Source organism: Callionymus lyra, chromosome 2 (genome assembly GCF_982586985.1).
Source record: "Callionymus lyra chromosome 2, fCalLyr1.hap1.1, whole genome shotgun sequence".
NCBI classification, from domain to species: domain Eukaryota; kingdom Metazoa; phylum Chordata; class Actinopteri; order Syngnathiformes; family Callionymidae; genus Callionymus; species Callionymus lyra.
The window spans coordinates 27,624,721-27,640,175 of record NC_141819.1 but is presented as its reverse complement, the minus strand read 5'-3'; the positions used below and the strand labels follow the sequence as shown (position 1 = coordinate 27,640,175).

Here is a 15,455-nt window from a genome sequence, read left to right as displayed (position 1 = left end):
ATAAATTACATTTTTCTGACTGGTTCGTAACTATAGTTAAAAAAAATGCAGTTTATCCCACTTAATAGTTATTTAAGTAAGTAAGTAAGTAAGTAATTTTTATTTATATAGCGCTTTTCCAGACCAGGGTCACAAAGCGCTTAAACAATCAAAACAATACTCAATAAAGTATATACTTTAAAGGTCAAGATATTGAAATTGTTCGATGATGGACAATTATCACTGTTGTGTGATGAGCATAATATTTCCTGATGGGGAAATGAAATACACATATTTATAAATAATCAACCAGCATTCACTTAAGTAAGTAATTTATATTTATAGAGCGCTTTTCCAGACCAGGGTCACAAAGCGCTTAAACAATCAAAACAATACTCAATCATATATATACTTGAAAGATCAAGATATCACTGAGAGTTCCCGAAAATCAAGGAAAAGCCTGCACAAATAAAAATGTCTTTAGATGTTTCTTGAAGGACTTGACATACCTTTATTTATTGGCTCCTAATACATGCTCTTATAAAGACACAAATTTACATTTTTTCAAAACGATTTCATGAGACAACCAAATAAAAACTTTTCTAAGCAAATAAAAATAATTTACATTTTTACATGGTTAACAATTCGCTTCAAGTCCACAAGCTTCGGCAACAGTTGACAGCAATATCTTGTCCCACCTCATCAGAGCACATCAACAGTGTGGGATATACGGTCAGCACTGCTCAAAGCCGGCCATCAGTGACAGAGCCAGAGACTCCACTGTAGACAAAAAACAAACCCACATCAAACAAATGTCCTTGACTATATAAAATTCCTGTGGCAATACTCACGGTGGGGGAAAACACCGCGACACACAGCTTTATTGAGGATCGTCACAAGGAACATGTGGCAGTTCTTGAAATCTGACTCCATTTTATCAATTGATTCAATCCTGAAATAGAAAATGTCCGAATTGGAGTTCAATGAGTAGAAACAGGAACAAGAAGTATTAAAGCAAATCTTCATTTCTCACTTCCATGCTCCATATCCTGCTTGCCATCGTTCAGAGAAGATGAGCACCAAATTGAGAACCTTCATTATTGCCTCTTTCACAAAGCTGACCTGAGGAAGGAGGAGAAAATCATTTGACCCCAATCGTCAAATTTCATTTTTTAAATATATTTTAAATGTTGCGAAAACGGCGATTGAAATGCAGCTTTCAGGATCTCCGAATAACATAACAGAGAGAAAAACTCACTGTTCAAATCCGTTTCCTTTTTCTATTCACAAGTAGGAGCTCCTCACCTTCTCTCTCAAAAGACAGCGATCATGAATAGTTGCCAGGTATCTGTAGTGGATCTTGATGAGCTGGTCCAAGTCCTTGGCTTCCTGAACCTGGTGCTGGAACTCCAGCCCTGTGCTGTGGAGGATCTGATGAAACAGGGTAAAGATAAACATGTGTTCTATTCACTGCCACGCATGTGTTAGTCTGGCTGCTCACTCTAGTCATGATGTAGTTGTGCAGGCTGTTGACAAAGTGCATGAGCTTGACCCTCAGAAGACACATCCGATGAATCTGCTGGTTAATAGGTCCCTTCTGCTCTCCGGATGCTGGAGCCTCCATTTTCTTGGCAAAGTCAGTTAAATCTTGGGGAAACACAGACATAGCCAGGTGTAGTTCATTGACCTTCTTAAGACTGTGTTCTCTCAGTTACGACATATAATTTATGTTCACCCGTTATGGCTAGAAAGGTTGTTTCTGAAACACTAATTTCCTCCTGGGATTAACCTTTGATTTGAAATTGAGAACCGTGGCCTCTAACTTTCAGGTTTATCTTCAAACTATTTCTCTAAGAGGCAATGCAGGTTCAAACCACAAAGCCTCTTATATCAACACTGCATTGTGAATGGTTTCTTGGAAAATATGATCCACCACCACAGAAAATATGACTTAATGCCAACTATATTGACACAATAAATAAAAAACATATCTTGACTAAATTGTCTTACATTTATTTTTGCATGAATAGGATAGGAATAATATTAGTTAACACAGTAGGAACATACTTTTGAGTAATTATTAAAACAATATATTTGTAAACACAAGTTGTACCACTGAATCGAAGCGTGTCTAAACTGTACTTGGCCCTTTTGATCTGCAGCAGGAGGAGGAAGACCTGATTGTAGATCTTCTGACACTCAGAGCTGATCACGATGTCAACAGGCCAGGGGACCTACAGGGAAGGACGAAACCAAGTAGTTCAGATAATTAAAGAGACACAATAAAGACAATAATTTGTAACCACAAAAAAGAAAGATTAAGCGGCGTTTTTACCTTGTAGCTGAGCGTAATCATTTCTAAATTATTGACAGGGTGTTTTTTTCTGGTAGGTTCACTGGTGTCCAAGAAGATTAATAATCTAATAATCAAAAGTCACAGGTGAAGCTTTGGTTTAGGTCAGGAAAGAAAAAAATTGTAACATAAGCTGTACCTGCTACTGTCCTCTGGGTGTCGCTGTCCCACCGCCTCCTGCAGCTGAATGTTGAGAGAAGACAGCTGCTGCCAGCTGTCCTTCTCCTGTACTTTGTCAAAGACAGTCGTGTAGAAGTCATACATCGTGTCGCCGGCCTCAAGCAGGAAGTAGTTTCTCATAGCTTGGAGATATTCCAGTAGCCTGAGCAAGACAGACAGAGACTTGGATATAGTTGTCAAAGAAAACCAGGTAGTGAAGCAATTGTGTTTCTTCTTACTTGTAGTCTTTCTTGAGCGTCCTCATCAGGTCTCCGCAGCACTCGATGTAGCGTCGCTCGATGTGCGGGTAGAGGCAGGAACGCAGCGTGAGCTCAAACGTCTGGCAGGTGACGGACTGTGAGGAGCGGTCAACGATGACATCACCACCAGAGAAGCGCTCATGGAAGTCGGTCTGCTCAAGGTAAAGCCTGAGAGAAACCACACATGGACACACAACACAATCTTTTCAACACATGTATCTATGAAGTTGTGGATTTTAGTCGGTATGTTGACTAAAATCAAGTTGATTTATGTCAAATAAGTGCACCTCAGCTCGAGCATGACAAAAATGACCTAATAAAACCTCATATTAAACATTACCTTGCAAAGTTGATGGCCAGAAGAGGGTCGTGGACGTCCTCCATCTCTAGGTGCTGTGCAATAATGGACTGCATCTTGATCAGACTCCTCTTGGTGGACTGATGCTCAGTCACCCTGTCTGTGGGAGATCCCTCTTGGCTGCTGAGGCGAGATTGCACCGACTCCAGAAACAAAGTGTACAAACTCTTCCTCTCTGCGTCTGAAGATAAAAACGGGGAAGAGTTACAAAACTTCAATGTAAGAAACATCAAGAGAGGTTTCTTGACTATTAATGTGTTCGAGAAAACAATTCCAAATAGAAACCAATTGAGCTCACTGATAGATTTTCCAATATAATCTTTATTGTATATACTAGAAAAATGATAGAAGGCGGAGTTAAATGTTGATTATTATTATTTGACGTTTTCTTTTATAAATATATACATGTATTTTTAAGACTGACCTCTGGAGGATTTTGCGGACTTTTCCGTTTCTTTGCAGTGAAGATTCTTGAGCAGCTGCATGGACTTTCCAGCCATGATGATCTCTTTAAGCACCGGTTTGAGAAAGGAGACCATGGTGAGCTGCCTGCTGCTGGATCCAGGATCACCTCCAGAGCTGCCACTGGCTGCATCATTCAGCTTCTCCTCGTTCTCCACTGTCTCAGACACACTGTACAGGGTGTAGGTGGCGTGCCAGAAGTCCCTGTGGTTCACTGGAACATCTTTGTTCCTGAAAGTAAACCTTCTCAGTCACATCTCTGCTCTACTATAAATATTAAACAGAAGTTTACTGTTCTGACCTTTGGATGATGAACTCTTTAGCAGGGTCAAACAGGTGCCCATGAACGATCCATTCATCAACGATCTCCAAATATGGCCTCACTGTCTCCGTCCACAGCGAGAACAACAAAGCCACCTAGCAAAAGTTGAGATGGATGTAAGGTTGTAAGAAAAAAATCGATACACTTAAGTATCGCAATACTTTTACATGATTACACATTGATATTTAACAGCACTGTATTTTTTTCTTTCAAAACTTTGTTCTTTATTTTTATTTCATAGTTATTTTATGGTTTATATGTCAATAAAGTGTGCACTGTTTGAAAGTTTCAAGTGTTTCAGAAGGACCCAAATACTGACCGTTTGCTCTGAGGCCTCTCCAACTCCGTCGTACTCGATGATTGCTTTGTACAGTGTGTTAAGTAGATGTGAGGCTCGCACAACGTTCGGTGTTTCAATTGGAACTTCAGCCACTCCTGTGCAAAAGATTTTGTGCAACACTTTGACTTGAGCGAGTTGTGGGCCGAGACGCTCCAGGACCCCAGACAGAGTCACCGTCTCATCTGTTACAGGACAAAAAAAAACAACGTTACAGTATATAATTAACAATACTGTAATTTTACTTTGGATCTCTAGAGGGAGCTACAAAGCTAAATATACAAGTGCTGTTGATACAAAGCCTGAACTATTCTAATGAAAAAAAAACGTGTCTTCCATCAGTCTCACGACTACACCCTTGTTTTACTTAACTCATATTAGCTACATTCTACATAATTTACATTCGGTTCATCCTTGACTGTTGATAATCTTCTGTACTCTTGTTATTTGAATTGGAAACTTTTACATCCACAGATTTCTAAATCAAAACATGAAGATAAGCTTCTTGGAAATTGCTTATTCACCAAACTATATTTAATCTACAACGTCCATGCTTGCCTTTGCATATGAGGAGTTTTTCAATCGAGGTCAGTTCTTCTTTGAAGCCGGTAAAATACTTGTTCAGAGCCCAGACAAAAGCCTGGTAGGTTCTAAACGGTGGTTCTGAGCCTTTCCTGGAGCCGCAGGAGGACCCGGAGCATGGTGGGCAAGGTTCTGGGCTGTAGCCTGTCACCTCGTCTATAAACCTCTGCAGCATGGACACAGCCTGCCCGTATCCAGCAATGTTCTCCAGCACAGATCGTAGGCAGCTCTAAACCAGACATGGAGATTGTTTTTCACAATTAAAATTAACATTAATTACTGTTAAATGGCTGATTTTGAACTTACACTTGTCAGATGAGTTACGACCACATTGTTTCTTACAGAGACTTTTCCTTCATTGTGCTGGAATATAAAGTGTCTTTTTACTCCTGAAAGAAGCCTGCAACATGTAATAAAATCATCATTATAAGCCACAACCACAGAACAGTAGTTAAAATGGAAGGATAATAATAGGATCTACTCATCATTGTAGAGCCGCATCTTACCACAATGTCTCTCTAATGACCTGCGTCTCTGTGACAAAGGCCTTGTCTTCTGACAGAAACAGAGGTTCTGTGTTGTACAGGTGTTGATCCCTTAGGAGGCGAACAAAAATCAATTACTTTTACTCACTTAAATATATTTAGATTAACATTAACTTTGTTATTAGCTCTAGTAGATTCTTAAGATGTGGATAACGTTGTCTCTTTAAAACACATAGATTTCAAATAACTTCACCATGTTAGTAAAGTATTGATAAAATGTAAAAAAAAAAAAACTATTTAAAATAAGAAAAATATTAAGTGTTCATAAACTTAGTGTATTGGGTATGCATAAATGTGAGTGGACCAAACGTTGCCTGATGGCTGCCAGGACTGACTTTACCTTTTAAACAATTACAACATTTGATACATGCTGAAAGATTCATCTGAAATATTTGGCAGAATTTGGAGTCCTTTTTCTGATATCTTTTTTTCCCAAAAGGTATTTACTTTGTCTTTTTGAGCATTACCTTATTACTATATCAACTGTACATTATTATTCAAATTATTTTTATTTAATTTTGCTGTTTTTATATTTTATTATTTGAATTGTGGTTATTTATGTGTCGTTGTTTTTTTAATAATGGGTATGTTGGATATACATACTGTATATTTATGCAAAAATTAAATTGAAAAAAGATTTTAAGTTAAACAAAGACTTTTCACTGTTCCTTTCATCTTCATTTTTTTCAGTTCAGTCTATTTATTTATTAGTGTTTGCTTAATGTTTTCATGAATAAAGAAAATGTTTTATTAGTTCGTCATGCACCTTTATTATGTTAAGCTCACATAAAAAATGTTTCTTAATCGTTTTTATTTTGTTTACAGTAATAAACAGCTCTACACAACAGCCTCGGGTAGTGATGAGTATCTCTCAAAACATAATTTTCAAGCATTTATAATGGAGCACATTATCTTGAATAATCCTAATTTAGTCTAATAAATGACCAGATCTTACCAAACATTCAGCAGGTTGGAATGCAAGTGGAGGCTGTGTGGGAAGCGAGGCGCATGGGGAACCCAGTAGGGTGTCACTATATGTTGCTCTAGCCAGGCCCGGGCATCAGGATCCCCAACTAGAACCATGTAGTTTATGCAAGTTAATCAAATGATCAAATCATTAATGCATATATTAATAGTCTGGTACCTTTCCACGTTACTGGAACGGTTTTGTTGGTGTTGTTGTTCTTATCTTCTTGAGGGGTCCTGTCCAACTGAATTCCAGAGTCTTCTCTGCTGATAAGCTGTTGATCATCCTCATCATCGCTCTCTTCCTCAGACCACTCCTGTCAAAATATGCTTGGTATTAAATTGAACTCCAGAGAAAGAAAAAAAACAAGCATCAAAAACATAAATTGACCTTCGCAGAGTAGGTGAAAGTAGGAAAAAATACTTACTGGGGTGTCTGGGTATGGATCATTGTCCACCTCTTCACCTTCCATTAAATATTTTCCCCAATCAAAATTGTCCTCAGGATCTGTGACACAGGAAGAAAAAGATTAAATTACACGTTAACAATTAAAACATACATGCGGTCGCTTAACAAGACTCACCTGCATCCTTTAGCTGAGGTGTCTCTGTGTAGTCGGTGTTTGATGGGGACCCCGACAGTAGAAGGAGCAGTGAGAGTACGCTGAAGTGTACATCTGTCTGCATAGCAGGTCAAAATGTCCTTAACATAATGCACCCCCAAAAAAAAACAATGCCATCAAGACGATTCACTGTTTACCTTTGTACCTTCTGTATTGGACAGCTGGGAATTTAGGAACTTATCCGTCAGCCTCATCCAGCTTTCAGCTTTACACACTTCCGAGTGAACCATGAGCTTTTCATAGATTCTGTTTAACAGCAAATGAACACAGCAAATAAACCACGCTCTAAGACTGTTATTAATAATATAAATGATAATGATAATGATAAAATAAATATAATTAAGATCTGGAAAAACAAGTACCAATCCAATACACTCACCCATTGATGCTCCTCTGGACTTTATGACTGTCCACGTCCAGGTACCGGTGGAACCTGACAGTACAGCAGCAGAACTAGCATCACAATCATTTTGCTACCAGCTAGCTAATAACAAGCTAGCTCCCGTTTCTGCCTAAAACTCTTACTTGAAGTTGGACCAGGCGAACTTGAGCGCCAACTGGAAGTTCTGATCGTCTTCATCCTCGACACCACTGATGTGTCTGATCAGCTCCTTGGTTTCTCTCTCCGTCTCCTTCTCGAAGGTGCTCCAGTGCGCCATGACAGCCGCCGTTAGCTCGATGCTAGGGGGAAGCTAGCGCTTAAGCATGCCGGTAGATTCGATTGTAGTTTATAAGGTGATTCCTTGACATGTTCACTAAAAGCTGAAGTGAAACGCAGCAGAAATGTCGGTTTGTTATTGTTTGCTCACTGAACACTAACGAAGCATCCGAATGACCGCGCCATCGCTGCACCTGAGTAAACTGATCTCCAAATATATTTCTGGCAGAAACAGTATATACGAAGAATTAAAGCGGGTTGGTTTGATTTATAAAATTAATGCTAACTTGATAAATCAACAGATACTGCTGTAGTTGTTCAATCGTATTTGCTATTAAATAGATTTATGCATGACCAAAAAAGAAGAAGTTAGTATTCATTTGAGCCTGTTTTAATCCAAAATACTCATATTTATAATGAGGAATGTTTGTTAAATATACATATACATAAAACAAGCAACTATAAAATATTTTTCCAATGAGATGTCGAGTGGCGTTAACGCTCATTTATTATTATAAACGTTATTTCTACCAGAAATGCTTCGAAGCGTACTTTTTTTCCCCCAAACAACAAACCGAAGGTGTCGTCAGTGTCGTGTACGCATGCGTCAAGATTATGGTTAAACTAGTAATTGGGAGTTTTACTGGTCTGTAAAAGTCTGTGGCCAGAATATAAAATACATTTTGATTTAAATAGCCCCGGTATAAACTGTCGTACCTGCAGTAATGTATTAAGTATACAGTGATTTCCCACAATTCATTGCACACGCGTTCACTTAAAGCGGACCATGTGATTGGAGCGTTAACTCATTTTTACATTGACGTACTTCGGCACGTACCGGTATTTTTTAACGCGCTTTGATTTTTCTTATATTTAATTTTAAAACGATATAATAATGTCGTTCCCCGTGTGTGTTTTAATATGATCATAAGCATAAGTCCGTAAGTGTGGGGGAGGGTTTTGCCAAGAGGAGATTTTGGTTTAACTGGGGGCGGGGCTTGTGCATCACACACTCAAGTTAAAACTCCGCGTCCAGTGTGTGTGAAGTGTTCGAACCTCCAGCCGGTACCAGCCGCTGGACCACCAGCTCCCCGGACGAGGAGATGAAGCGGAGGCTGCACAAGAAATACCTAGTCCTCATTCTCGCCTACACCGGTCTGCTCCTGCTGGTCCCTTACGTGCTGGATTTTCGGGATAAATCCGAGGAGCAGGCTCGGCAGCGAGCCCCCCAGCAGCAGCTCCGATGCCCGGACCTGGAGAACACCGTGGCGCTCCTGTGGGATAACGGGTTCAGGATCAACGGGAGCGGTGAAACCGCGGAGTCCACCTCCAACAACCGGAGCCAATCCCGGACCAACATCTACCTGCACGCCACCTGGAGGACCGGCTCCTCCTTCCTGGGCGAGCTCTTCAACCAGCACCCGGACGTGTTCTACCTGTATGAGCCCATGTGGCACATCTGGCAGACCCTGTACCCGGGCGACGCGGCGAGCCTGCAGGGCGCCGTGCGCGACATGATGAACGCCCTGTTCCGCTGCGACTTCTCGGTGCTGCGGCTGTACGCGGGCACGCAGAACCTCACCACCGCCTTCATCTTCGGCTGGAAGATGAACAAGGTCATCTGCTCGGAGCCGCTGTGCGACGCGCACCGGCGGCACGACGTCGGGATGGTGCGCGAGGACCGCTGCGCCAAGTGCCAGAAGAGGGACATCCGGGAGCTGGAGAAGGAGTGCAAGAAGTACCCGGTGATGGTCATCAAGGGGGTCCGGGTTCTGGACTTGAGCACGCTTGTCCCTCTGATGCGGGACCCGGCGGTGAACCTCCAGATCGTACAGCTCTTCAGGGACCCCCGGGCCGTGCACAACTCCCGGCTGAAGTCCAAGCAGGCGCTGGTGAAGGAGAGCATCCAGGTGCTGAGGAGCAGGAGGCAGAACGACAAGTACAAGCGGCTCCTGGTGCCCAGCAACCGCGTCAACCGCGCGGAGAGCTACGTGTCCAGCGCCATGGAGCTCATCTGCGACAACTGGCTGAGCGACATGATGCTGGTCACCAACGCGCCCCCCTGGATCAAGAGGAACTACATGCGCATCCGCTACGAGGACCTGGTGCAGAAGCCCATGGAGGAGCTGCAGAGGCTGTACCGCTTCTCCAACCTGTCCTCGTCCGCCGCCCTGGAGAGGTTCGCGCTCAACATGACGCACGGACAGGGCTACTCCTCGGACAAGCCCTTCCTGATCTCGTCCAGGGACGCCAAGGAGGCCATCTACGCCTGGAGGGAGAGACTCAACGTGGAGCAGATCCGTCAGGTGGAGACCTACTGCAGCGAGGTCATGAGACTCCTGGATTATCCCAAAAACGGCGTGGAGAAGACGACGTGAGGTTCAGCAGCACTAATCCTCCCCCTAAAGGTATGTGGCCCTTAAACTTAATACATCCATACATTGGGTTGTTTGCTATTTCCATGGATTAAGAAGTACAATTTGGAATAATCTGATCAGGAGAAGCCATTAAACATTGTTGATAAACATTCTCTCTGAGAGCTAGTAAGTATGGCTGTGACATCATCAATGATATTTTATATGGCCTGTTGTTTTGCAGTGGTTGCTTGTTCAGTCAAGTCTGTTCAGCTGAGGCGCCTGCAAAACACTTGAAAAGTAAAGGATCTGCGACAACTATGATACATTAGTATGAGGTCACATTAAATAAACATGTCATTTAAAAATCTGTAATTTTATTGTAAAATGTAGCTTGTATGACATTTATGGCAGCTGGAACTATAACATGAAGAACGGGGACTGGCTGTATACTAAATATTTAAACAGAAAAATAGAAAACATGATAAATTTTATATATTTGTCGGAATAAATGTTGACCACTACCATATAAATGATGGAGTTATAGAACACAATGCTGTGCTAATATGAAGTTGACGTTGAAAGGTTAAATTAACATGATCATTAAGTAGTTTCTGAATAAAAACATATCATTATCATTATTTACAATTCCTACACAGCACCAGCCTTTAAAAATTCATCCGAATGAAATTTTCGTAAACCAAACTCAAAACCGTAGAACTCGCTTTAGTCAAACCAGACCCGCACATGCAGACATAAAGTGAACAGTTTTCATTATCATTTAAAAAGTAGCATCTTTCACCGTTGTGGTAGGGCTTGTGGTGAGTGAGCAGCAACTTGAAACAAAAGCCCTTTGATGCTTCACAATATATTTTAATTTAATTATATAGAACAACGCGTAACTCGCACAGCTGGTTGTAAAGATATATTTAGTCGTTGTTGATTTGGTCTGATGCATCATTCACATTTTGTTCTTTGAAAATATTTACAGCTTCATTTTAGCATGTGAACCAGATCCAAACCTGACAAAGTGTCATTAATGATGCAGAGTCTCGGTCATAAGAACCTGCATCCTCATGCAGATACATCTTGTCTATTAGCAACATTGTTTATTATTTCTTAACCTCGACCTATTGACCACATTTAGCTCCGTCTCGAAGTGTTACTGCCATACACACACCTGTTTCAGTGAAAAGGCAATCACAGTAATGTCAGCAAAAGACTTCTACAGCAGCTACTTAATAAAACGTTTTAATATTCCTTTGGAATTTTAGATAACAAAAAAAAAAAGTAGCCGTCGTAGTAAATATCTGTGTGTAGTTTCAACCTAAATCTTTCCCTTTTTTGTACTAAGACCAACTTTGGTCCTTTAGTCTTGTTCTAAATCCTCAGTCTGTTCAAGGCTGCAACAAATGTTTTTATGTGCAAAGAATGGTAATCACCATCACCAGGCGTGTATTGACAAGAAATGTAGCGATAAGATGCGTATCACGATACAAAAGCAACCATCTTTTACTAGAAAAAGTACTGTGAGTAACAAGGATATATTTGTAGTATTGTCAAATACTTGACTCTGGTGTTGCAGAATTTACAGACCACATGACTCTTGACGCAGTCGTTACTGCTTTGATTTGTTTTTGAAACCAAAATGTGTCCAAACATATGCTTTAAAAGCTGCCTGAGTCAACTGTATCCTCTCGTCCTCAGTCATCGCTGGGATCCCGCAGGAATTTATTCTTCCTTTAACTTTGGAAGACATAATGACTGCTGCCCATCGAGCGGCTCGCATGTAAATTATTCTACTCACTTTATTGAAATACATACTATTAAAAGAAAAATGTTAAAAACAAAAGATAATAATCGATACAGTGCTGTTGAATATAAATACAGTATTGTGAAGAAAATACATCAGCCCTAATCACCATGTGCATAATAAAAGACAGAAGACATTCAGTTTATTATTAAACATGAATGTATGAAAGAACATTTGTCCAATCTTCCTTAGAAGTTTTTGTGAGAAACGTCTTCTTTGACGTACACTGCAAAAAAAAAAGAAAAAAAGTCTAGATGACGCAGAACTATTTGACTGGAATTGCATTTAACAAGTACTTATTTCTACTGCTGTATACACTTGACAATAATAAGAGTTGGACCATTGTGTCTTCACTGCCTATGCTGGTGGTAGAGGGGGGGGGGGTCTCCAGGTCACAGCCCGGGCTGCTGAGAAGGGGATCATTGTACATGGCCGTCCCGCGTCGGGATAGAGCGCCCTGCTTCGTGAGCAGCCTGTCACCGCCAGCTCGCCGAGGCAGACCCTTGAAGACCCGGCCTGCCTGAGAGACGCCAGTGTGAGGCACAAACACCGTCTCTGTTCTCTGCTGCCATGAGGCGGGGGGGCCAAGACGTTCTTCTGTAACCGTGCCGGGGCACACCAGCGTTTCTGTCTTCATATGTGGGTCTCCAGAACCTCCTGAGCACACAGGAGGGGGTATTCCCGGGCTGTTGACTTCACCGAGGATCTGGTCTGATTTTTAAACTGTTGCCTTCCGTCTTTTACAGGGACCCGGTGTTCGTGGCTCAGGGCTAAAGGTGGAATAACAGAAGGGAGCAGCTGGAATGTGGTCCAGGAGGAGCAGCATAGTCCAGCAGAAGCCAGGCCGAAGGTCTGGAGAAAGAATTTTTTTTAGAAAGGTGCACTCTGCTAACCTCCAGCCGCTCAGGAGCGCGACGGAACTAGACGGCGGAGGCGGTTTATCGGCTCTTTTAGTAGCACTAATCCCACCTCAAATCCCCTGCAGGCCAGGGCCAGAAAAAGCCTGACACGGGTCCTTGCCCGGGAGAAGAGAGCCGGAGCCAGGAGCTATGCAGCCCCCCAGTGTTCTGTTGCACTAACAATGCTAATGTGGAACTCTGAAAGAAGAAACTGTAGTATTTTGTAAAGGAAGGGGCCCAACGAAGGAGCTTTTTTTTTTCTCCTCGGACCCTCAGGAATCCGGACAGCTGCAGCGTCCCACTGACAAATCCCTCACATGGGTGTGAAATGATCTGAAATCTTCACACATGTGCTGAGGAGCACTCTCACGAGGGAATGCACCTTCATACAGATGGAACTGATTCCTGACCTTTTTTTTTTTTTTTTAAGTCTGTATGTCCTTGTCCAGTGTGTTTGTCGAGGCTAGACGCAAGTTATTTTATTTATGAGAAAAGACTATTTAATCTGATCTCAATAAAACATTTGAAAGTACGCCGCTTCAAAGAATGATTTGTTCTGTTTGATAAAGAACAGCTTGGGGCCGCATCCGACCTCATGACTCGCCCCATCTGGCTCTTGTGAGCTCATCGTGCCGCTATAAAACGCAACTGTACGGAAATACTGTATATCTACCTTTTTTACGTGGTACTTTATTGTTTTTTTTTTTATGTGTATCTATATTTTTATTTGTAAAAAAAAAGTACCTGTCCAGTTTAATTTTTTTGGGTCATTTTATTATATGTAGATAAAAACCTTTGACTGATTCTTGGTTTCTCTGTTTGTTACACTTTTGATAATATGTTCTTTCTATCGTGATGAAAAAACTGCAGGCCAGGGGCCTCTAACCTGAGGCTCTTCATTTATATTTCTGTTGAATCGTTTTATCTTTGAAAACAAAAATTAGTTTTTGAATCTGTTTACAAGCAATAAACTAAGAAGGCAATTATTTGTCTCATGATGGCTCCCAAACTTTGCGGTTGGGGGATTTCAGTAGCTGGGAACGCAGTTAAAAATGGTTTTAGGCAACGTTCTTTCTCCAATATCCAGTCTTATCTTGAGGTCTTTAAGAATCCACCGTATCCAAGTAAACTTTAAATGACCTTCATGAAGATTAAATTACAAAGTTTCTGTTTCACAATTTAATTTGAAAGTAGTTTGTGTCTCACTTGAGTTGCTCATAGACTAAAGAAACGACCCATAGATTAGAGCGTTCGCTCCTATAAGAAGGTTATGGTTCATTAGAGGAGGCGTTTGAAGGAGGCGTCATTGGAAACCATGAAATTAAACGGTTGAATAAACCCTTTTTTAATGCCAGAATGATTATACAGATCAAAGTCATCGTCGTTTTTCTTATTCACAGAATTCCACTGTCGTTTTTTTCTCCGTACACTAACATGATTCAGCTGCTGTTCAAATGCATATTTGAAAGTCTTGGGTCCTGCCAGATAAAACCTAAAGAATGGGAGGGAAAAGCTCAGTAAACCTTTTTTTATCCCACATTCCTCACAAGGATAAGACACCCCCCTGTGTCCTCAGGGATCCGTGCTCTATGTTTTTTATCCTACAATAACAGCATAACCTGAAACACAAGGCAGAAGAATTCGCCTCTAATCAAACGTTAACTCTAAAACTAAGCTGCCCTCTCGTCTTACTAAAGCCTTTAATATGCTGTCAAATGTTGTGTCTTCATCATGTGAACGCTCAGTGGCCGAGCATCTTTCTTTACCAAGTGCAATCCAGTGGAAGACAATAATGAGCTCTAAAATAATAACACCAAAAGGGTCTTACAAGGTTTTAATGCTGTCATGCACAGCTGCACTAAAATACCCCGGAATACATGTTAGAACGAACAATGCAAACACACACCTGCTTCACAAGACTATCAAAATTCTATCCAGAATTTGGGGAGAAACAAAGGGAAATACTGATACTGTTTCACAAAACATATTAGTAACTTACTAAAGAATCAAGTTTTGTAGATACTTCCACTATTTCCACTAGTGCAGAGGAAGTCCGCAGTTATTTTGGAGATCAAGGAACGACAGCTTCTAAAACGTCAACTTTTTTCCCCCCTTTGTAGATGTCACTCTGACAATGTCTTGGCTCGCATCAGGAGCTTACGTGAGTGTTTCAAATGTAAATGTCTGTGTTGGATCAATTGTTTCCAGACTCTTTTATGACATGACACACATGACAGATGTTATTCCAGGTCAGCGTTCGACCTCAATTAGTCTCTTTTATTTTGTTTTACGCCGACATTCCTTTCCTGCAGTGGAGTAACTTTATTCAATTCTGTTATTCGCATGTGATCATGTTGCTTTGGTCATGAGATGTAGGGTTAGCCATTATTATGGTGCTGAAAGCTGAGGCTGTGGGCAAACTTTTAAAGATGACTTAATCGTCTAAAGCAGGGGTCTGGTACTAGTCCATGCTGCACAGAATTTTCTTTTTAAATATAATTATCATTTCTGTATAAAAAGGTTTTTTATTTTGAAAAAAAAAGAATGGAGTTTCTCCTAATTCAAATAATCCTGTTACTCTTGTTGCTTGTTTTGGTCACATTTCCTCAAATAATGATCTTTTTATGATCAAAATAAGCCCATGGCTTCTGCTGACTCAGCACTATTGCAGGTTGAATTTTTCATGTACTTCATGTTTTCTGCCGGCGGTGCTACTTTATTCCGTCTGAACATTAATCCGATCCACAGTGCAAACAAAGGTAGTGAATCCCTGATCCAAAGGACA

General features: G+C 41.0%; 2 protein-coding genes across 2 annotated transcripts; one reads left to right on the top strand and one right to left on the bottom strand.

Moving 5' to 3' along the window:
- Positions 1 to 486: 486 nt before the first annotated feature.
- Positions 487 to 7,780, bottom strand: tubgcp5 (tubulin gamma complex component 5). The gene is made up of 23 exons (XM_087784424.1): positions 7,472 to 7,780; positions 7,326 to 7,379; positions 7,084 to 7,192; positions 6,908 to 7,004; positions 6,752 to 6,831; positions 6,502 to 6,640; positions 6,313 to 6,430; positions 5,319 to 5,408; positions 5,119 to 5,212; positions 4,789 to 5,041; positions 4,213 to 4,415; positions 3,873 to 3,988; positions 3,534 to 3,802; positions 3,092 to 3,290; positions 2,731 to 2,919; positions 2,472 to 2,654; positions 2,315 to 2,399; positions 2,093 to 2,213; positions 1,481 to 1,626; positions 1,285 to 1,410; positions 1,013 to 1,101; positions 831 to 931; positions 487 to 759 (listed from the first exon to the last, which is right to left on the bottom strand). Exons 1-23 carry the CDS (start codon positions 7,603 to 7,605, stop codon positions 713 to 715), a joined length of 3,042 nt encoding a protein of 1,013 aa, XP_087640550.1. The 5' UTR covers positions 7,606 to 7,780; the 3' UTR covers positions 487 to 712.
- An 894-nt stretch (positions 7,781 to 8,674) lies between these two features.
- On the top strand, positions 8,675 to 13,436 carry chst7 (carbohydrate (N-acetylglucosamine 6-O) sulfotransferase 7). Its single transcript, XM_087784422.1, has 2 exons — positions 8,675 to 10,012; positions 12,518 to 13,436. Exon 1 carries the CDS (start codon positions 8,708 to 8,710, stop codon positions 9,980 to 9,982), a length of 1,275 nt encoding a protein of 424 aa, XP_087640548.1. The 5' UTR covers positions 8,675 to 8,707; the 3' UTR covers positions 9,983 to 10,012; positions 12,518 to 13,436.
- Positions 13,437 to 15,455: the final 2,019 nt, after the last annotated feature.

Coding starts and splice junctions, on each gene's coding strand:
- tubgcp5 (XM_087784424.1), bottom strand. CDS start 7,605: ATGGCGCACTGGAGCACCTTCGAGAAGGAGACGGAGAGAGAAACCAAG. Junction 5,042..5,118: donor TCGTAACTCATCTGACAAGT/GTAAGTTCAAAA, acceptor TGTCTGGTTTAG/AGCTGCCTACGATCTGTGCT. Junction 2,920..3,091: donor CTGGCCATCAACTTTGCAAG/GTAATGTTTAAT, acceptor GGTTTCTCTCAG/GCTTTACCTTGAGCAGACCG.
- chst7 (XM_087784422.1), top strand. CDS start 8,708: ATGAAGCGGAGGCTGCACAAGAAATACCTAGTCCTCATTCTCGCCTAC.